The following is a 21912-nucleotide window of genomic DNA, read 5'->3' as shown; positions in this document are numbered from 1 at the left end:
TGGCTTCCTTTTCTTAGGCTCTAGGGGCTGGGGCAGGCTGGCAAATCTCTCTACTGGTACCAGAGGTCTGGGCTAGGAGGCAGGAGCTTGGGGGTGAAAGGGGGGGTAGAATGGGAAGAGAGACAAAGGGGGAACAATTCCTGCCTTGTCCTGCCTTGGTGGGACATGGTGTTATGGGACTAGGAGTTGAAGGAAGCAGAAAGGAGGTGGTAACGCAGCCAATTGGAGGGCTCAGGCAGTGGGGGACCTTCGTCCCCCAGGGCTGTCAATCTGTACATCCCCATTAGCAGGCAGATCACTGCTGCCTGGCTCTACACATAGCCTGGGCCCTTTGCCCACAGGCGCCATAGTCAGCCCTTTCTCCCTCTTCATTCTGTTGGGGGTGAGGGGGTAGTGTGTGTGCAGGACAAAAACAAAGAGGGGGGCACCGGACTAAATCTGAGCCTTTCCTAATTAGGAGAGACTTTCTGGCTCAGTTTCATCCCAGACAGAGATGGTCAGGGAAAGACTGATTTAATGTCTCATGAAGGTTTGAAAGTTTTGCCATTTTGGATTCATCTCCTAATCTACCTTTTGGCAAAGGAGTGCAGAACAGGGCTTTTTTCCTGTAAACCTGTTGCTAAAGTAGGGCTTAAGTTTAGACTGCAGGAAGCACTTCCCTGTGTCATTCTGTAGCGTACAACACCCTGCACAGAACTATTTAAACAGCAACATCACTCAAAAGGATATTTATCATTTGATCAAGAATGAGATTCCAGCTTGTGTGTGGGAGAGGTGACTGAAGGAACAGTGACACCATCTCTGATTTGGAAGGCCCTCTGAGACCAGACGGGTATGGGAACCTGCTCTGAATACCCAAGTGATCCCCCAGCTTTGGCTTGAAGACTACCAGATGAAGGGAGGAACTCTTGATGGTGCATTTTATTGACTCCACGAGGTCCCTCTAACACATCATCATCCGCGTCTCAGAAGCTCTGCGACCCATGTTTGCTCCTGACCTCCAACTTCCTAAGGCCCCCAGCCACGGGCATCTCATTTCCCCTCCAGCACTGCTCTCATTTCCTGTCTTCCTCTGGCCATTTGTGGACGGGCCCCTGATCTTCCCAGCCCCCGTGGCTCCCCTGTCTAACTTTGGACATCCCACAGACCCGTTCCACTCCACTGCAAATGGAAAACTCCCTAATGTTAGTGAGAGAAGCCAAGTTTGGATCGTGGCCCTGCCATTTGCTCTGTGGCCTTGCACAGTCACAATGTCTGTTTCCTTAGCTGTAAAAGGAAATTGGAATTAAGATTCTCTACTGTTCCTTCTAGCTCTGAAATATTAGAATTAGGCACCAGTTTCTCCCATCTGGTCGAGCACGTTCCATTCTCTCTAGATCCAATTCCTCCTCTGTACAATGAGGGTCTAGATGATCTCTAAGGTCCCCTCTGGCTTTAATCTTAGGATGCTGTGCAGAGTGAGGAATGGGAGATAAGCTTTAGGGCAAACTGAAGTACTTCCTTGCCTTATCTGGCCTAGGATCCCATTACATTTGATTTCCCCTAACTCTTAAGGGGCCAAGGCAGAAGGCTCCCCAGGATTGACTCTGACATGCCTTAAGCTTCCAATCATTTCCCCCTTGGAGGGACGAGCCACCTCGGCATGACACTTCCTCTTGTGAGGCTCCTTCAGCTTGCTCCTTGGTCCAACACTCTCCCCCCGCCCCCACAGCTACCCTCTTCTCTTTGACTCCTGTCTCTCTGCCAGCGGCTCTACCCCAGGACAGGCCTGTGCCACTAACGGCATTCAGGACAAGGTGCCGGCGAGAGCTGTGAAGGGCCGGTCCCAATGGAACACAACTCAAGACACTCCTCTGGATTCACCCTTTGGCAGGTGGGAGGGGAAGGGGCTAAGCTCTGAAGAAGAGCAGAACATCCAGCCCATTGCCCAATTGCCTTTCTTTACCTCTAAGAACTCCATGTGGAAAGGAACTTCCAGGAGGCAGGGGCAGGGTTAGGAGGACTTTATTGAGTGATGTTTCAGTCTTACAGTCTTTGCTGTGGGGTTAGAGAACACCCCGCTCCTGCCCCCATTCTCCCAGGTTTGGCTTCTCGGAGGCGCTGGGCAGCTGTGCCCTCCTCTGGGAACCTCATCAGGGAAGTTGGTGTTGGGATCTGCATGGGGGCAGGAGGAGCAGCAGATTCTTCCTCTCCCTTCAGCCATCCCGCTTGACTTGTCTTTCTCTGCTTTCAGTTCCTCTTGTTCTGGGCACTCACTTGACCCTCCCCGGGCCCCCAAGAAGACTGAGCTAGGGGAGGGGGAGTGAGAAGGAAGGGGCACTGCCATGTGCCCGAGGGTCCTGAGGAAAATGAAGAAAGGGGGAGGAAGGTAGGCCTGGGCAGTGTCTCAGTGTGCTCTTGCTGCCGTGATCTGCCCTCGATGCCCTGAGCGTTTACCATGATCTCTGCTCCTACTACCCCAATCTTGATCTCAACGCCCCAAAAACTACCCTGCGGGGAGACGAGCCACTCATACTCGGCCAAGAAACCAGAAACCGACTTCCTTCCCCAGCAAATCCCATGCTGGTCAGGGCCTGAAGAGGCAGTGGCGAGGGGGAGGCCGGGGACAGTTTGGGAGCCGCTCTGGGCTTTCTTTATCCCCAGCCAACCAGCCTCTAGAACCAGGTATTTCTGGGTCCCTCCTTCCCCGAATTGTCACACAAGCAGGGAATCTTTCCTGCAATCCTCGGGGCGGAAGCATGGCCCTGGCCCTGTCCCTGACCCTGGCAGAAGTTCCCCCTTCCCATAATTTCTGGTGTCAGGGGAGCCACTACCATCCCCCCAGACTCCCAGCTCTGTCACAACACAGCAGCCAAAAGGTTACGGCAAGAGGCCGAGGCTGGAACAGGAAACCCTGCTCAGGTTGAGGGTCAGACACAGTAGCCCATGGCTCCTGGAGCTGCCTCCAGTTTCCTGCCCCAGCAGCTATGGGGAGAGCCAGAAAGCAGAAGTTGGGGCCCAAGTTCCGGTGGAACACAAAGCAGGCAGGAGTGGAGTTAGAGCAGTAATACTGGAACTGAGACCAAAGTCTTGCACATCCTGCCCTAGGAGCAGGGCTCCATTTCTGCCTTCTCTGTAGGCCTCTCTCTCTCTTTTTTTTTGGCTCCTGAGCTGTTCTGCTCCTCCACCCCGACTCAGGGTAATGGAGGGAAAGGGAATAGGTACTAGAAGGGGAACAGGGGTCTGGGAACAATACCCCAAACACCCACCTCAAACCAACTCACCACCTCTGGGGGATTGGGGGTGGGGGCCCAGTCATCCTCTCCTCCCCCCACTGCCCTGGATCTTGGGTAAGGAAGGAGAGGGGCTCTCTGATGTCCCCTCCTTGCAAAAGGTCCAGGAAATGCTCCTCAATCGGCTCCTGCTTTTGAATCAAATAAAATACAATCCCCTTTGTTTCCCCCGAGGGTGACACTGGAGGCTGGGGTAGGTGAGGGTGCCAAGACCTTCCCGATTGGAGCAAAATAAAACGGGAAGGATTAAAGGAACCGGAGGCACTCTCCTGCTCCAAGGTTTCTTCCCCTTCTTTTCGGACACAGGTTAGGCTGGGGGAGGGCACCCCATCCTCCTAGGCCCCTCCTTTGCCCTCCCTGCTGCCTCTCTGCATGACCGGGGTAGGGACCATGCCTGTGTGTGTGTCTGTTATGTATGAGTGTCTGTGTGTGTGTGTGTGTGTGTGTGTTTGTGTATGTTGGGGAAATGGTAGCTGTTGGCGGCCCCGGCTGCAGGGGAAGGGAGGAGAGATTGGAGTCAACCCCAGTGTGGGGCATGGGGGTAGTCTCAGCCAATCTCCTTCCACTGCTTGTAGAAGTCCAGCACATTCTTGATCTCAACACTGGCATGGGTGGCTGCTTGTATCGCTGCCTGCAAGGAGGGAAGAGGAAGAATGAGAGACAGGTGTCATGGGCAAGAAGCTAGGGACTTTCCTTTTTGGGTGTCTATGCAGTGCAGGGGGCGGGAGGACAGGTGGGCAGACCAGAGAACAAAGGTGAAAAGGGAAATGGGATAACTAAGGGATCATTCAGAAACCAACTACGGTGATAATACCAGGCCTTCATGGTGTAGCTAAAGTAACAGCAGCGCGCATTTACCCAGTGCTTTTGGGTTTACAAAACGCTGTACAAATAAGATCCCAGGAGATCCTCGCCACAATCCTGCCAGCTCTGTGCAATTAACATTCCTACTCTACAGGCCACAGAAGGGGAGAGCCCTGGGCCGACTGACCGGGCAGAGGCCCCAGCAGCAGGTTAGAGAAATCCTGACTCGGCCACTCGTTGGCTGTGGCCTGGTCACTAGCCTCTCTGGGACTTTCTTTTTCTAACTCTAGATTTTATTTCTCTTTATCCTCTGTCATTATCTACTGAAGGGTCTGTTTTGGAGTGGAGAAGTCATCCTCCTAGAAGAACAAAAACAGGGGAAGCTGAGCTTGGGGATCTCCTGTTGAATGGGGGGTCCAGCCTCAAGCTCTGCTGATCTACTTACCTGCATGGAGCTGGAGAAAGTACTGGGATCATCCATCTGAAGACCAGTGACAATGGTCACCATGCCACTGGGGTCATCCTCTCCAATTCCCTGGGCCAGAGTCAATTGTTTGCAACTGTCCAGGATCTTATAGAGGGTCCTAAGACGAACAGACAACCTGTCAGCCCATGGGTGGGACTTCTCTCTAGAAAACAATCTAACTCAGAGAGGAAGCAGAAATGGGATGAGGGGAGACTGGAGGATACAGGCATCCTGTGATGCATCCTGAAACTGTATCCCAAAGATATTTTAGAGGGAGAAGGGAAGTCAATACTGAGTATCTCTGTAGCAGCAGAGCACAAAGCTGACAATTCAAAGAAAGAGCTGGAGATCATATGGAAGGGCTTACTTTTCAAATATTAGAGGTACAAAATTCAGAACAGAGGTCTGAGGGAAGCTATGGTAACACCTTAAAAAGTGGAAGGCATTTTAGTTCTGAAGTGGGAGCCATTCACTCCTGACTGAGACCTCCGAGAGTTGTTTTCTAGCTCTTAATGCTCTCTGCCACAATCCCAGGAGGGACAGGTAGTTGTCATCTCTTAGAACGTGCTTCCTCCCATTTTAGGCTCTGGGGCTGCTCAGTCTATAACTTTACCAAGCGTCTACATCCTGTCTCTTCAGTTTATGTCGCTCAAAACTCTTCCCCAACTCTTTCTGGCATCGAATGTACCTGTAAAGGAGAGATAGGAGGAGGATGTTTGGTTCTTGAGACTGGGTGTGTTGGGGGAGGGCCTAACAGGACAAAGGGGGTTCTTATGAATCTGAAGGAATCAGTTTTCTCTGAAGGAGGAGGAAGGAACCTTGTCCTCAGATCATAGAGTCTGCAAGGGCCACCTGAGGCTGCTTTCCTGCTGAGCTGAGCCCAGCTCACTTTTCCTCTTGATAACATCACCGCTTTGGTTCCTCCCTGGGGACGCCCAGAGCCAGGAGGAGAAAAGCAATAGATGCTTTTGAAGTCAAAGCTTCTGAAGACAAGGCCTAAACAAGCCAGCTTTGTGCTGTTTCCTGACAGGGTGGGGTGGGGTAGAGAGGAGAGAGCCAGCTCAGCTGGCTGTTCCTTAATTAAGGGGGGGAGAGGGGAGAGGAAAGGGAGGGAAGGGAGAGGACGAAGGACAAGAGGAATTCTTTTTTTTCTTCAGTGCCAGCCCCCTATCAAGCCCTCCCAGAATGCAAACAATCACACAATCCTAGTCTGTTAGGGGCAGTGCTTATTATGGGGCACATGCTCTACAAAGCACTGGCAGAGGTGAAGGCTTTGAGAGAATGACTATTTAACCCACAGGCACCTATGATGCCAACCTGCATATACCATTTCCCTGGGGAGAGGTGAGAGGGAGGTATGAGTTGCAGGGAGAAGAGGGACAGCGCTGTTAAATCACCTCCTAAGACCACAGTATGAATGATCTAAGGCTCTCCCTCTAGCTTCCAATCTCCCCCTACCCCATTGAAGGAAAACTGATAGAAATAGTAACCCTCGACCTAGCTCTTTCTCACTTTAAAGCTGCTTCTTCTTCTAGACAAGTATCTGAGTTGGGAGGGACCTCAAAATCCAACCCGTACCTAAACAGACCAAAAGAATGAAGCACAGGTGATGGGAAGGAGAAAGGGTGGATAGATTGGACAACTGGGCTGCTCCTTCGATTCTTGGACTTGCCCCGTCAAAGAAAGCCCCACCCATACCTGCACCAGCTCTCACCTGTTTCCTTTTTTAAACTCTGCTTCCAGGTATCGGATCCCATCCCGAGCTCCTGGATGTTCCTTCTTCAGCAAGTCTAAGCCATCAATCACTGATTCCCCAGCGGTGGGAAAAACAATAGCTACCATTTATACAGTATCTTAAAGTTTGCAAAGTGTTTTAGAAATATCTCATTTAATCTTTACAACAACCTTGATTAGTAGGAATCATAATTATTTTACAAATGAGGAAATGGAATTCGCTTAATACAACATTTTAAATATAGTAGGAACTCAATAAAAATCTAATTAGGTATCCCTTGCAAACCTATTGGTAAACAGCAGAGACCTCAGACCTACCCTTCTCTGAAGCCAACTTATTACAAGATTACAGCGAAGCAGCAAAGAGAAGGTTTTAAGGGAGGATCATTTTTGAGTCTATAAATGAAAAGTACCACATGGATGCATCAATGACTAGACAATTTCAGTCCCCAAAGCTATTGGAGACCAGTAGTGACTCTTTAAGGAGGCAAGAAATGCAAAATAGTTTTCTTCTGTGCCTTCAATTGGAGAGGGAGGGACCTGCAGTCCCAAATTCTGATCTCTCATGATCCAACGATGAAAACCGTGGGAGGAGGGGGTAGGAAGTATTGAAAGGATATAATTAAATCTACTAAAGGGATGGAGGATGAGCAGGCAGAAATGTAAGGGTTTAGATAAAACCATGGATAGCAGAGCCATAATGGATGATTAAAGACAACTGGAATGTTTTGGTGATAGGTTCTTAACTAGAAAGTATGACATCAGGAAAGGTCAGTTATTTATTTCCACAAAATTTATTAAGCACCCTTACATACAACACAGTGCTAGGGATTGGGAATATGAAGACAAACACCAGTCTCCTGCCTTCTCTGAGCTGACACTCCAAATACAGACTGAGTAATTTCAGGAGGATCAGAAAAGGCCTTCTATAGGAGGCAGTGTCTAGGTAGGTCTTTGAAGGAAATTAAGAACTGTATGTGGTACCTTGCAATTCCAGATCTTCTTCATCCAAGTGTGACCTCCAATCCCTCACTTCTCTAGGTCCCTCCTGCATAAGCTATACTCTCTTCTTTTTTCCATCTGACCGCTTAGCAAATAGTTCAAGTCTACACTGTCTTTTTTTGTTCAATATTCATTTTCTTATCACATCAATGGTTGCCTGCACCCTGTCAAATCTCAGCCATCACTCCCAACATACACTGCCTTTCCATTTACAAATATGCTGCCAATTGAAAGTGGAAAAAACCACACAACCCTTCTAACTGGGGCCACTCCAGATTTTCACAACTTCAACTGGACCTTCACTGCCACTAGGCAATCCTTTTCCACTTCCCAAACTATCACCATCCTATTCAACACAGTGGTTTTTCCAAAACTCTGCATCCCTCCTCAAATCTCTTACGGCACTTCCTCCCTGCTTTCAGATGAGAATCCTGACTCATATTTTACTGAGCTTCCTCTTCTCATTCTCATCTTACACTATTTAGAGGCCTTCTGCCACTATCCTTTATCCCAATCTTGAACTCTTTTCTTGCCAAGACCAATTTCTTTATATGCTAAAATCATCCCATTCCATCCAGTTTCCTCTAACAGATTTTCTCCTCCTTCATCTTTTTTCTCTAGTCTTTAATCTCTTCTTACATGTTGCTTTCCTGCTGCCTAAAAACATGCCCACCCTCAAAAAACACTCACTCAATCATTCCACTTCAACTACTCTCTCATATCTCTTCTGCCTTTCGTGGACAAACTCCTTGAAAAGGAATTTCTTCCTCAAACCTTCTTAACCTCTGGGAATCAGGCTTCTGATCTTATCATTCCAATGATATCATTCTTTTCAACCTTCCAAAGATCTATTTACCTAATCCAGCCGCCTTTTCTAAATTCTCATTATTTTCAACCTCTCTGACATTGCTGATCACTTTCTACTCATTGACACTCTTTTTTCTAGGTTTTCGGGACATTACTTTCTTCTGGTTTACTGCCTACCCATCAGACGGCTTCTTGTCTGGTTCTTCCTCCAGATCACACCCTTCAACTACAGATGTTCCTCAAAGTTCTATTCTGGGCTCTCTTCTCTTCTCCTTCTCTATACTATTCTACTTGGTGAATCAGCTCCCAGGAACTTAACTACCATCTCTATGTTGATGATTCTCAAATCTACCTATCGTACACCATCTCAACTTCTCTGCTGACCTCTAATTTCATAGCTCCAACTGCCTTTCAGATATTTTGACCTAGATTATCTTAAACTCACTATATCCAAAATAGTGTCTTTCCCCCTATACCTTACCTTCTCTAATCCTATAGACACCATCTTCCCAGTCCCTTAAGCTTTTAACCTAAGAGTCATCCTGGTTTATCTCTAACCCCTCATTATCCAAGCTATTGCCAAAGCCTATCAACATCTCCTCAAACCCCCTTTCTCTTCCCTCACACTGCTACTACCCAGCTGGAGGTTCTTATCTCTTCACACTCAAAGCCATTTTCCAGTCAGCCAATAGTGATTTTCCTAAAACACAGGTCAGATCATAAAAACCATCCTACTCAAATCAAGTTCAGTGGCTTTAATTGCCAGGAACAAACACAAAATGCTATTTGGTCCTTCATAACATTGCCTCTTCCTATCATTCCAGTTTTCTTATATCTTTCTTTCTCCCTAGCACATTCTCTTCAATCCAGTAACACTGACTCCTGGCTGTTCCACAATAAGACACTCCACTTCTGGGCATTTAATATGGCTGTCTACCATGCTCGGAATGTTATCTGTTCTTTGCTCTGACTACTGACCTCCCTGGCTTCCTTTAAGTTTCAACTCCAATACCACCTTCTACAGGGAGCCTAACCTCTCTGAATTCCCGTGTTTCCTCATCTTAATTATTTCTTATTCATCCTATATTCAGCTCACTTTGTATATATTAAGTTAGAATGTTGTTTTGTATTAGACTGCAAACTCCTTGAGGGCAGGGTCTGTTTTTGCCTCTTTTGGTATTCCCAGTGCTTAGAATACATGAGAGATTTTAAAATGTTTATTGAATTGAAAAAAGCTACCTTCCAAGAGTAGATGTCCCTCAGGAGGCTATCCTGGGCCCCTTTCATTTCTCCCTCTATACTTTATCACTTGGTGATCTTCACTAATTCCCATGGATTTAATGATCTTTATACTAATGATTCTCAAATTTACTTATCCAGATCTAACTTTTCTACTGACTTTTAATCTTGAAATCTCCAACTGCCTATTAAAAGTGGATGTTTTAGGACATGTTTAACCCAACATGTCCAAAACTGAACTCATTCTCTCCTCTGACATGGCCACCACTCTAGTGTGGTCCTTATCATCTCACACCAGGACCAATTGCCTGCTAATAGGTTTGCCTGTCTCAAGTCTTTGCCCACTCCAATCCATCTTCCTAAAGCACAGTTATAGCTATGTTTCCCTCCAACTCTAAACTGTAGCTCCCCATCAACACCAGGATCAAATATAAAATCCTGTTGGGCATTCAGGGCCCTTGCCATTTATGGGAAATGGAGAAGGGCAGTAACATGAAGCAATTTTGGAAACAAGGTAAGCTCAAATATCAGAGTGAAGAATTTGTATTTTACTCCAGAGTAAGAGGGTGGATAGGGAAGGGAGGGACTGAAATAGGGAGATTGGCTAGGAAGCCTAGTGAGCTAAGCTACATGAAGCCCCACAACATAGCCCTTTGACTCTCTATTAGAAATAGAATCCTGGGCTGAATGGACAATAGTGTTGGTCCAGGAGGCATATGATGATGACAGTTCTGCCCTTCCAGCTCCCAAATCCTTACCTGTCCTAGGGATGATGACAATGAACCTGCCACTGCTGGCCAGTTGGCGAATGATGGGGAGGTGCTGGCAGAGAGCCTGAGTATCAGGGACGAGGTATGGGGACATCGCTGATTGAGCCTTGGGCTGCTGCAAACTGCCCTCCAGCTGGGACACCTCGAGCTGGTGGGAGAAGGGCAAAAGGCAGTGAATTGGGTGCCCTTCTATCCCTCTTCAAGGACAAACACTTCAGCAAGAAGGGTAGAAGTTGACTATTAGAATGTTCCTTGGGCTGTATAAGGTGGCCATGGTTTTGAGGTAGAGGATGGAGAGAAAAGAAAGGAAAAGACAGAATAAGAAATGGGAAGGTAAGGCCAAAGCAGAAAGACTCAGTGAAATCTATGAAACGATGACACTAACCCTAAATGAACCAAAATAAAGGAATGGAAGTTAAGATAGCATGGGGAACTTCTGTATGGGAAATGCTCTAATGGGAGAAATGAGGAGGAAGATAGGATTCCTCTTTTCTCACCTGTAGCCGAAGTTGAGCCATATCTCTCATCAGTCTATTCCGACGAGCCTCTTCCTGAGCCTGTTTATAGAAGAAAAGGAAAGATCAGCTAGAGAATAAAGATTAGACTAGGAAAATCTTCCTTACAAAACAAAATCCTAGGAGAAATTCCTAGGATCCGAGATAAACATCACAGCCTTGTAATCAATTATCTTTCAACTGTTTATGGTGGGAAAAGGAAGTACAAGAAACTCCATTCCTAGAATCAAAACCCCTGTACCAATCAGCTAATAATTACTTATCTACTATGTAGAATACAAAAAATTTGTTCTGTGCCCTCAAAAAACTTACAATCTAGTTAGGAAGAGAAGGTATATTCATATAAAAATGTAACTAATTAAACAAGGAAGTATTTGGTAAGGACTATTTGGGAAGGATAGGCTTTAGAGAAGAAAAGGATAGCTTTAGAGAAGAATAAAAGACAAGAGGGCAGGAACACATAAAGTGTATTAAATGAAATCAAATGTCCTATTCTGGCAGGTCTCAGGAGTACCACAATGGGAACTACTACTACCAAAGCAAGTAAGGGCCAAAAAGTGATCCTGAATACCAGGCTAAAATAGACTGGATTCTCTGAGGAATGGAGAGCCCCGAAAAGTTTTTGAGAAGAGTAACATAATTAAAGCAATGTTTGAAGAGTAATCTAGTAACATTTGATCAGGACAGATCATGTAAAAAGTTTTTTTTTTTTTTGGGGGGGGAAGGGGAAGAGATAGGAAATGACTGGAATAATTCAGAAGATATTATCTATCTATATTGGATAGATAAAATTTGCCTTTCAGAAAATGTAGCTTGGAGTTATTGGTTTTGTGTATGTGACTATAAGCAGCTACTTAAACTTTTTGTTTTGATGATTAATAATAACAATTTTTTAAACAATAGTTTGGAAAAGGGATGATAAAGGCCCAAACTAGGATGAGTGTAATGGGAATTAGAAAAATGCTGGATGCAAGAAATACACAGGAGAAACAGACAAGATTGTATGACAACATCCCATCAACACATAACAAAGTTCTCCTTCTTTCTGTTAGGGTGAGGAAGAGAAGGTGCCAAGTCACTAACACAGAAACATTCAAGGAAGGGCAACATGGAATTCTGGCTATAGTAACTAATTCAGAGACCAGGGGAAAAGAACTGTGTATGAAAGGAGCAGTACAAAGTGGTAACAGAAGCTAGTATTTTACTTCCCTGGTACCCTGAGAGGGGAGAAAGGCAGGCAAAGGTGAAGACCTGCTATGGATGGGATGACAGGGCCATGGACTGTCTGCAATACCTGTCTATCATTGCCCTTCAATGCTTCCTGTATAAAAGGGCTTTCTCTTTTCCTCTTCTCCCTGTCTCCAGGAAATCTTCCTAAAATTGTCCCCATGCCCATTGACCTCAAAAGATCATGCCATGTACCTTTACTCTAATACTTCCCATCTCTCCTCCTATAATGACAGCTCTACCTCTGCCAGCTAGACAGTGTTTTTATTTATAAGTCTAAGTGGAAGAGATGAATAGGAACTCAGGATTCTGAAGGGGAAGGATTAGGGAGAAGGATTAATACTTACCATCCTGAACTGGGCCTGGGCTTGCTGCAACAGATTCTCCTGCTCAGCCTGAGCAATGCTGATAAAGATGCCAACCTCAGAGTTAAACTGCAGGATGCTGCCTTGCAGATGGGTAATGAAATGGCCAAAGCTACGGATGCAACAGATTCGCACGACAGTCTGGATAGATATTGAGGAAAGATAGAAAGAAGACATATTACAGGAAGGGCATGGGGGTGGGGAGAAGAGAAAGGCAGACCCAGTCCAATCTCCCCTATCTCAGCAAACTCTGCCCATTTTCATCCCTTTGTGCTTCTAGGTGTACACATGGGAACCTCAGAGATTCTGAGGAAAGACTAGTATGGGAGAATTTTAAAAACCTTCTTTATAGTTCTAATGAAAATATTTCTCCAGACTAAAGATCTTTCCAGAGCTACCTGAAGGAAAGAAACTCTTTTAAGCTTCTCAAGAAAAAATGTCTTTCACTAAAGTTCTTTCAGACCTAACTTTTTTTAGGCAAATGTTTAAAAATTGACGAATTAAAGCTAAAGCCCAAGAAAATGGATTAAAGGAGGCAACCAAATTTAGAATAAGAAATATTTCAAATTAAGTCAAGATCACTGCCTTCTCCATTTCCCCAAAGGAGAAATATTCCACCTAAGGGCAATGCCTTCTCCAAACCCTTTATTTCTAGAAGAGATCCTAAACTCTTTATTATTATTGTTCAGAGGCAAGAGGCCCCCTGGATTACTTCACTAGAGATTAGCAGAGATTTAACCTCTTAAAGAAGGGGTCAATGAGAGATAAATGGCTTTTCCCCAAAATGCAACAGCTAGAAAAAAATGTTAACTTACATTTTATCAGTTACACTTATCTTATTCAAGATTCCTACATTTTATCACTTGTCTTCTCAATGAAAAGAAGAAGGGAGGGAGATAATTTGGAACCCAAAATAAAAGGAATGTTTAAAAGATTCCTATGTAATTTCAAAATATCTAGTGTTAGAGAACTACCCCAGGGGATGAGAACACAATCAAGTTAAAGCTCAAGCTCATGCTTGAATTTTGTGACAAGTAAAGTTAAATTACTACATATTATTTCTGGTAGAGCTGTACCTCAAATGCAGACTTCAAGTATCAATATTTTTTTTCAATAAGAGGATAACAAAAGTAGTCCAAGAGAGTTTACTGAAAGTAGAGCAGAGGAGATACCCTGTAGGGTTCTGATGGTTGAATCTAAGGTTTCATATTCCTCTTTTCATTATAATGTGCTTATCTATTTGAGAGTATGAGATGGAGAGCCTGCTCCGCCTAGAACAAGGTAGTTCTACCCAGAAACAAGGGAATCAGTAAAAGTTCCCAAACTTTCAAGGTCCTGTGATTTGAAGTGTATGTGATTAACAAATGGGAACCAGGGATTCCCTCACCTCCTCCATGGGAGTGAGCAAAGGTCGATCCAGTTCAAAATTGAAGCGTTTATGGGCAGTTCGGAGTGGGGGTAAGTTGCGGAGAGCTGTGTCTTCTGGGAGCAGCAGGGAAGTAGGAAGGTCAGGTCGTTCACAGCCCAGAAGGAGATCCTGTACCTCAGGACACAAGACAAGGCCTGGGGAAAGAGAAATATATTAATGCACCCACCCTCAGAATCCAAGGAAAGATCTAGAGGATGACTCCTTGTCCTCAGGGAACTTCCAAATTAAAAAGGGAAAGATAGTTACCATCACTCCTACTCTCCCAACTTGGAAGTGAAGAAACTGCAGAAGCAAGACTGGAAGTATGGGTAAAAAAAATAAAATCAATCTGAGGAGATTCCTCGGAAGAGGGGAATATGAAGCAGAGATAGTTTGAGAAAGAGGACTAGGACAGGTGGGGTAGATGGTTCATAGGATAGAGAGCGTAAAGGGGAAAACACTGAAAAGAGACAGGCTTTCTTGGACTAGGGGGATCAATCTGGACAGCTCCTTCCCAGGCAGCAGAGACAACTGTCTCCCAGTCCACACAGGCGCCACAGTGACATCAGTCAGTTGATCTCATTAGCCCCCCATTGTCTCTTTTCTCTTCCCCATGGGAGTTCAAAGCTGGATCAGGTTTGCTATCCTGTACCACACTGGAGGTAGTGTTTAGGGATGGGAAACCAAAGAGGCTGGAACCACAATGTCCTGTTGTATACTGTAAAGGGTGGAGAGATGAATCTCATTAACCTCCTTACTTTTGGGATTAGGTTAAAATGTAGCTGAGGAGAGGACATGGGTGAAGATCCACCTTCTTAATCTGTGGTTTGAGCAATACCACTGCTAAGTCTATATCCCAAAGATCTATATACAGGGTTTCAAAATTATGATTTATTATCAATAAATATTTGATTTGTATACCTATCTATTCAGGGTCATGTAAAAATTTCTTGAGCAAAGGGTTTGTGAGTGGAAAAAGTTTAAGAAGTCCTGAGTTAAGACAGGATATAGAAGGGAAAGGGGCTGACTTACCAGGCTCCTGGAGTTCTCCAGCAGCTGGCAGAAGATTCAGTAACACAGAGAGACGATTCCATAGACTTTGGGAGCTCTGTAGGGACAGAAGCAAGGAAAAAGACTTAGCAGGATTGAAAAGAAAAAACTAATATAGGGAGTTTTCTATGATCACAGAGGGAAGAATGCATTCACAAAAGAGATGAGATTAGGCCAAAGGAAAAACTGATTTCCAAATGTAGCATGATCCAATTTAATAAATAAAAGAAAAAGTGTTCTTTCCACTCCAAAAACAAACAAATAAATAAATAAATGTTGTTCTCAAATCCCCAGGGGCAACTTGTTGATGCAGTGGATAGAATGCTGGGTCTGGAGTCAAAAAGATTCCTTTTCCTGACTTCAAATATGATCTCAGACACTATCTGTGTGACCTTGGTCAAGTCACTCAACTCTATTTGCCCTAGTTTCCTCATCTGTAAAACATGAGTTAGAGAAAAAAATGGCAACCTCTCCAATATCTTTGCCAAGAAAACCTCAAATGTAACATATCTGCCAGATTTATATATAAAGGAAGAATTAAGGACAAAATGAAAACTTACAAAATGTAAGATTATATAAAATGAACAAGTTTTTGCACAAATAAAACCAATGCAACCAAAAGTATAATAAGGAAAGCACAAAACTGGAGGGACATTTTGTAACAAGTATCTCTAATAAAGGCCTCCTTTCTCAAATACATAGAGAAGTAAGTCAGATTTATAAAAGTCATTCCCTAATTGATAAATGGTCAAATGATATGAGCAGGGAGTTATCAAAGAAATCAAAACTATAGTCATAAGAAAAACACTTTCAATCATTATTGATCAGAAAACTGCAAATTTAAACAACTCTGAGATATTGCCTCATACCTATCAGAGTCACTAATATGATAACAAAGGAAAATGTTGAGATTTTGGAGATGTGGGAAAACGGGAACATTAAAGCACTGCTAATGGAATTGTGATCTAATCCAATCATTCTGGAGAGCAATTTGGAACTATGCCTAAAGGCAATCAAACCATGCATATCTTGTGATCCAGTAATACTACCGCTAGATCTATATCCCAAAGACATCCAAAAAAGAGAAAAGGATCTATCTGTACAAAAATATTTATGGCAGTTCTTTTTGTGGTGGTTAAGAACTGGAAATCAAAGGAATGCCCTTCAATTGGGGAATGACTAAATAAGCTGTGGTATGTAACTGTAATGAAATATTATTGTGCTATAAGAAATGATAAGCAAGATGATTTCAGAAAAACCTGGAAAGACTTACATAAACTGATGCATAGTGAAGTGAAGAGAACTAGGAGAATGCGTACACAGTAATGCTGTTAGATGAAGAACTATGAATGATTTAACTATTCTTACTAATACAATGATAGACAATTCCAAAGGACTAATGATGAAGCATACTATCCACCCCCAGAGAGAGATTTGATTTTTTAATTAAGGTTAAATATGTGCAATTCTTCTACACTATTTCCACACTTGTCATTCTACACAAGAAAAATTAGATCAAAAGAGAAGAAGAAACACAAGGAAAAAAAACAAGTCAACAACAACAACAACAAAAAAAAAACCTATGCTTTGATCCACATTTAGTCTCCATAGTTCTTTTTGGATGTGGATGGTCTATCACAAGTCTATTGGAATTGCCTTGAAACATCTTACTGTTAAAAAGAGTCAAATTCATCACAGTTGACATCATATAAGAAAGAAGTGATATTTATTGAATACAGATTGAAATAAAGGAAGAAGAGAATTTGGAATTCAAAACTTTAAACCCCAAAGAGTCACAAAGAGTTGGACAGGACTGAAAAATAAGTGAACAAAAACCCAGACCTCCATTGTCCTGGAGACAGCTAAATGGTGTAGTAGATATAGTGGTGGGATCAGAAAAGCCAGTTCAAATCTATCCTTAAGACACTTAATAACGGTGTAATTCTGTCACTTAATCTTTGCTTGCCTCAGTTTCCTTCACCATAAAATAGGGATAATAATACTACCTACTTCCTAAGGTTGTTTGAGGATCAAATGAAAGATTTGTAAAGCACTTAAGTGTCTGACCCATAATAGGCACTTAATAATGCTTGTTCCCAGTTTACTTCAGTAGGTGAGGAAATGATCAGAAATGTTTCTCTCAGAGATAATACCATTTTTTCCCATTCTCCTAATGAGAATGATCTCAGTGATCTGAACTTCAGCTTCATCAACTTCAGTGATGTATCAGAAAATAGGAAGACAGAAAATCTCTTACATTGTGTTCTATTAAGTGAGTATACATGGGAGTGATAAGAGGTATAAAATTATAGTACAATTCTGGTAATTATCACATAACCATAGAATTCTAGAATGAGAAGGGATCTCGGTAGCCATCTGGTCCATGCTATATCTGAAAAGGCACCTCCAATGGACAAGTGATCTTTCTGCTTCTATTTGAAGCTATCAAGTGAAGGAACAGCCTTCTCCAATCATCTTTTGGGATAATTGACATCAAGTATAATTTTTTTCTTTGCAGCTTTCATCCATCCACTGCTTTTGGTTCTGTCTTCTGGAACCAAACTCTAGTTCCTCTTATATGTGACAGTCTTTCAAATACTTGAAGACATATATGTATCCCGATTTATCTCTCTTCCAGATTAAGTGTATCCACTTCCTTTAATAGATTCTTATATGATATGATTCAAGACTTTTTAAAAATCATCTTATATATCCTCAAGCTTGTGAAAATAATCATAACTAGTATTTATACACAGCACTTTAAGATTTGCAAAGAGCTTTATATATATTATCTCATTTGTGCCTCATAACTATCCTGGGAGGAAGATGCTATTATTAAACCTGAAAGACAAACCTTCTTAATTATGTTAATGACCTTTTTAAACTGTGATACCTAGAACTGATCTGAACACAAATCCAAATGTGTTCTGACCTGCACAGAGAAAGCAGGATTATCATCTCCTTATTCCTTGAAGTTTATTCTTTCCATGCAGCGCATTTAGGGGTTAGGGTTAGCCCTAAATGCAGCTCTAGATCAAATTAGCAACTAGCTAGCACATCACACGCTGACTCATACTGAGCTGGCATACATCAAAACCCTCAGAATTGTTTAAGACAAAATGCTGACTAATCATAGCTCTTTACTACTTACTTAAGGAGATTTTTTTTTAACCCAATCATAAGATTTTTCAATTATGCCTAGTGAATATAATCTAAACAGGGGTCCTCAAACTCCGACTGCGGGCCAGATGCAGCAGCTGAGGATGTTTATCCTCCTCACCCAGGGCTATGAAGTTTCTTTATTTAAAGGCCCACAAAACAAAGTTTTTGTTTTTACTATATTCTAGCCCTCCAATAGTCTGAGGAACAGTGAACTGGGCCCCTATTTAAAAAGTTTGAGGACTCCTGATCTAAGAAGATTTAACGTTCTGCTCTAGCCTGGCAAGATAATTTTGAATCATTGCTCATCTGTGGTGTTAGCTCTTTTCTCCCAATTTGCATCATTTGTAAATCTGATAAGCATGCCCCCTATGACTTTATCCAAATTAATGACAAAAATATGAAACAGAACAAGTTCAAGTACAGATCTCTAGGGCACTCTACTGGAGAACTTCTCTGGCAAACCATAAATGAATATTCTTCAAGTCCAGCCATTCAAAAGATTCCAAATCCAGAACTAGAGCACCTTTAGCCATCCATTCTTCAAGAACATGCAATATTTTATCAAATGCCTCTGACATACTAATTTAGTAATCCAGTCAATAAAAGAAAATTAGGTTGGTTAAGCATGACTTGTTCCTGATGAAATTATTTAGTAATCCATTTCAGAATTTCCTCAGGAAACTAAGATAATCAAATGATAAGACCAGGCAGTTTTTTGATGAAGAAACCAAAACTATATATAGTCATAAGAAAAAATGTTCTAAATCATTATTGATCAAAGAAATGCAAATTAAAACAACTTTGTGATATCATCTTCTACCTATATATATATTTGTGTTTAATTGTAGCCTTCTCTAGGACAGGGTGGGAAAAGAGGGAGGGGAAAAAAGTAGTTTTCTCAGTAGAGAAAAGAAAACTTATTTTCTCATTTTATATTTATATTAAAATGAATATAAAATTAAAAAAAAGAAATTAAGATAAGCTCATAGTTTGTAAATGCTATTCCTTCTTATGATTTTAGAATAAACAAAAGAAATCATGACAATATATGTCCTTCTCTTGTCCCATGAGGCACTTTTCCCATTTTCTACAATCTTTCATATTATACTAATGATGGCTCAGCAACCACACCCATTGTGTAATTCACTGAGCCAGATACAATTTTCTCATTTACCTTGGGTATTAACTTCCTATTAGGCAGTTTTGTTCTGCCATTCCCAAAAGCATAAGAAAAATGAAGCAAAATGAAAATTAAACAACCTACACCTTTTTTCTATGGTTGTTGACCATCACTCTACCCTCCCAAACTGAAGTCCTAACCTTGATTCAATCTCCCAGCTCCCCTTTCCCCAGTAAAAAAACCCAAAAACCTCTCTAACAATTGCCCTTAGCTTTGTTAGTCTGCTTAAACACATCTAGTGCTTTGGCACTTCAGATGCCAGTTTTACTGTAGTATGCCAATCTCTTGCTGATTTTCCCTCATTTGCTTCTACTTTATGTACATACTTTCTAAAATGTGAGATAATTAGAGAGCTCTTTAGTGCAGCTTTATCAATTTCTTCTGATGACTCCTCTTCACTGGAATCGTTTTCCTTTTTAACTTTAAATTTTAATTCTTGAGTTTCTGAACACTGCTAGGCTGGCCTCTATTGAATGTTAGTCCATGGAATCTTACTGAATATTTCCTCTGAAACTACTGAAAACAGCTCCTTCTCACTTCCCATGCTAAGTCTACCATGCTTCAGATTCTTCCTGAATTTTCTTCCTTTTAATACAAATTCTGAAAAGCAGTGGTCTCTGTTCACCCTCCCCTTCAAGGTTCTCATAATTTCCACCCTGTAAGTATGCAAACAATTTTCCCTATAAAATTCGGATCCAGGGAAGAACTTCCCCTTGTGGACTCCCCCATTTTAAGGCTCACAGTATCACAAAAGCTTCTGAAAGAGACAGATGTGTGGACAATACAAGTATCCCATGATTTCTACCCTGACCCCTCTACTAGGTTTGTGATGCTCCTAATTCATCTATTGCCTTTCTGTTTGGAGTGTTCTAGAGTACACTCTAAAGATAAAAACTACTTTATTAATCTTTATCTAAATGCTCTCTATCATGCTTCATCCCTGCTCTTTAGATTTCTTCTCATGCCTTAATACAATGCTTTTCCACCTGACCTTTTAGCTATCCTCTTTGTTATAAATATGCTACACATATGCAGAATCACATTTATTTCAGTCATAGGTTTTATCCCATGAAGTCTCAGTGCTAACAAGGGAAAATTTTGGATCCCTTCCTCTTGCTTTTTGCCTAAATTTTGGCTATTTGAGGCCACAGAACTTGCTTATTATTAGTTCCTTTCCTTTCTGAGATTCTGTCAACATCCAAGTGTTTCGATTGCTAATCTTTCATTGCATTCTCTCTATGGTATAGAGATTGGTGGATCCTTTTTCTAGTCTTTCTTAGTTTAGAGCTCTTTTGAACCCAGCAAATATATCCTTACAGGTCTTTGTTAGGTGAACTCCATCTTTTAAGAGGACTCTGTTATTCCTTTATCTTAAAAGTTATGGGTTCAGCAATACCAATCTCATTCTCATACACTACCTTTTGGCCAGTTATTCATGTTACAAACTGATTTTTCTCTTCTGTATTCCCTGTCTTTGATAAGAATCTGTGAAAACATTTTATAGTTGTCCCTATACAGGAGCTTTAGTTCCTTGCCCATGACTTCACAATTTTTAGCAATATATTTTAGGTTTCTTTCTGGCTGTATCATTTGTGCCTCCAAGAGTTCACTTAAAGTGAATCATAATCATCCATTTTGACAAGACTTGAGAAATTATCAAATTTCCTTGGGTATTAACTTCTTATTAGGCAGTTTTGTTCAAAATATCAAATTATCAATTGAATATGTGCCCTAGAACTACCAGGTCCCTAAAAATCTCTTTAGTATTCCGTGAGCAGGGAATTATAAATCACCAGGAGTCCTTCTTCTTTTGACTCATAGTATTGGGATTGAAAAAACAAATACTTGCTTAGATCTTATGGTGTGAAAGACTAAAAATTGGTCTTTGAGCAAAGTTGTGGAACGGTCATCTCTAAAGATTTTTTTAACTCCTAGGATGATAGGAATAAAAAGCTGGGAAACAGTTATGAGATGACTTGTCAGGACTGAGTTCATCCCTCAATTCATCTGTAGACATATCAAGTTGTGCTTTCTCCATCTATTTCCAAAGAGAGAACAATGGGAACTGAATATGGACCACAACTTAGTATCTTCACTCTTTTTGTTGTTTGCTTGCATTTTTGTTCCCCCACACACACCCTTTTTGAACTGATTTTTTTTTTTTTTTTTTTTTTTGGTGCAGCATGACATTTGCGGAAATACGTATAGAAGAACTGCACATGTTTAACATATATTGGATCACTTGGCATTAAGGGGAGAGGGTAGGGGAAAAATAAGAAAACAAGATTTTGTAAAGGTGGGTATTAAAAATGATCCCTTTATATATTTTGAAGGGAAAAGCTTCAATTTAAAAAACAAAACAAAAAGGTTGTACTTTGTTTTGGGGAGGAGGGGGAACTGGAAGGAGAGGGAGAGATGTGACAGACCTGTGCACACATGATGATGAGGTCAGTGTTGGTCCGAAGCCAATCTAGGAAGACTTTCACAGCAGGAAGAAGTCCCTCTGCCATTAAGATGCGAAGTTTCTCCTGGATGCTCCTCTCATTATGACAGGAGCGTCCACTGGAAACACTTTCCTCTGACTCAGATCCATCATCAGATGCTAGAGAGCAGGAGGAAGGGCATAGAACTGAGATAAAAGACCTGATGTCTGGTATCTTAAGCCTGCCATCTAACTTCTCTTAATTCCAGCTAATGTTAGGGTTTCCTCAGGCATTATAGTGAAGTGCAGAGAACATATGGACTCAGATGACATGGATTTGAATCTTGATCTTGTCATTATTACTTGTGTGACCTTGGTTAAAATCATTTAGCTTCAGTTTCCTCATCAGCAAAACGAAGGGGTTACACCAGAAGACCTCTAAGATTCTTTAATAGGCAGCTCTAAATCTATGATTCTATAATGTCTGAG

General features: G+C 42.1%; 1 protein-coding gene across 4 annotated transcripts in view; it reads right to left on the bottom strand.

The window, feature by feature from the left end:
* Nucleotides 1-1988: 1988 nt before the first annotated feature.
* SMG5 (SMG5 nonsense mediated mRNA decay factor) overlaps nt 1989-21912 on the bottom strand; it is a 32447-nt gene continuing 12523 nt past the window's right edge. For all 4 annotated transcript variants that reach the window (XM_051993795.1, XM_051993796.1, XM_051993797.1 and 1 more), the window contains 10 exons: nt 21428-21603; nt 14642-14717; nt 13589-13764; nt 12184-12342; nt 10592-10651; nt 10083-10242; nt 6257-6347; nt 5156-5230; nt 4522-4660; nt 1989-3903 (listed from right to left, as the gene is read on the bottom strand). In XM_051993795.1, the coding sequence (XP_051849755.1) occupies nt 3820-3903; nt 4522-4660; nt 5156-5230; nt 6257-6347; nt 10083-10242; nt 10592-10651; nt 12184-12342; nt 13589-13764; nt 14642-14717; nt 21428-21603 (1196 nt within the window). In that variant the 3' untranslated portion in view covers nt 1989-3819. The remainder of the gene's footprint in view (nt 3904-4521; nt 4661-5155; nt 5231-6256; nt 6348-10082; nt 10243-10591; nt 10652-12183; nt 12343-13588; nt 13765-14641; nt 14718-21427; nt 21604-21912) is intronic.

This window comes from Antechinus flavipes, chromosome 4, assembly GCF_016432865.1.
Source record: "Antechinus flavipes isolate AdamAnt ecotype Samford, QLD, Australia chromosome 4, AdamAnt_v2, whole genome shotgun sequence".
NCBI lineage: Eukaryota > Metazoa > Chordata > Mammalia > Dasyuromorphia > Dasyuridae > Antechinus > Antechinus flavipes.
The sequence above is the reverse complement of the archived record's forward strand: the minus strand, read 5'-3'. Positions and strand labels throughout refer to the sequence as shown.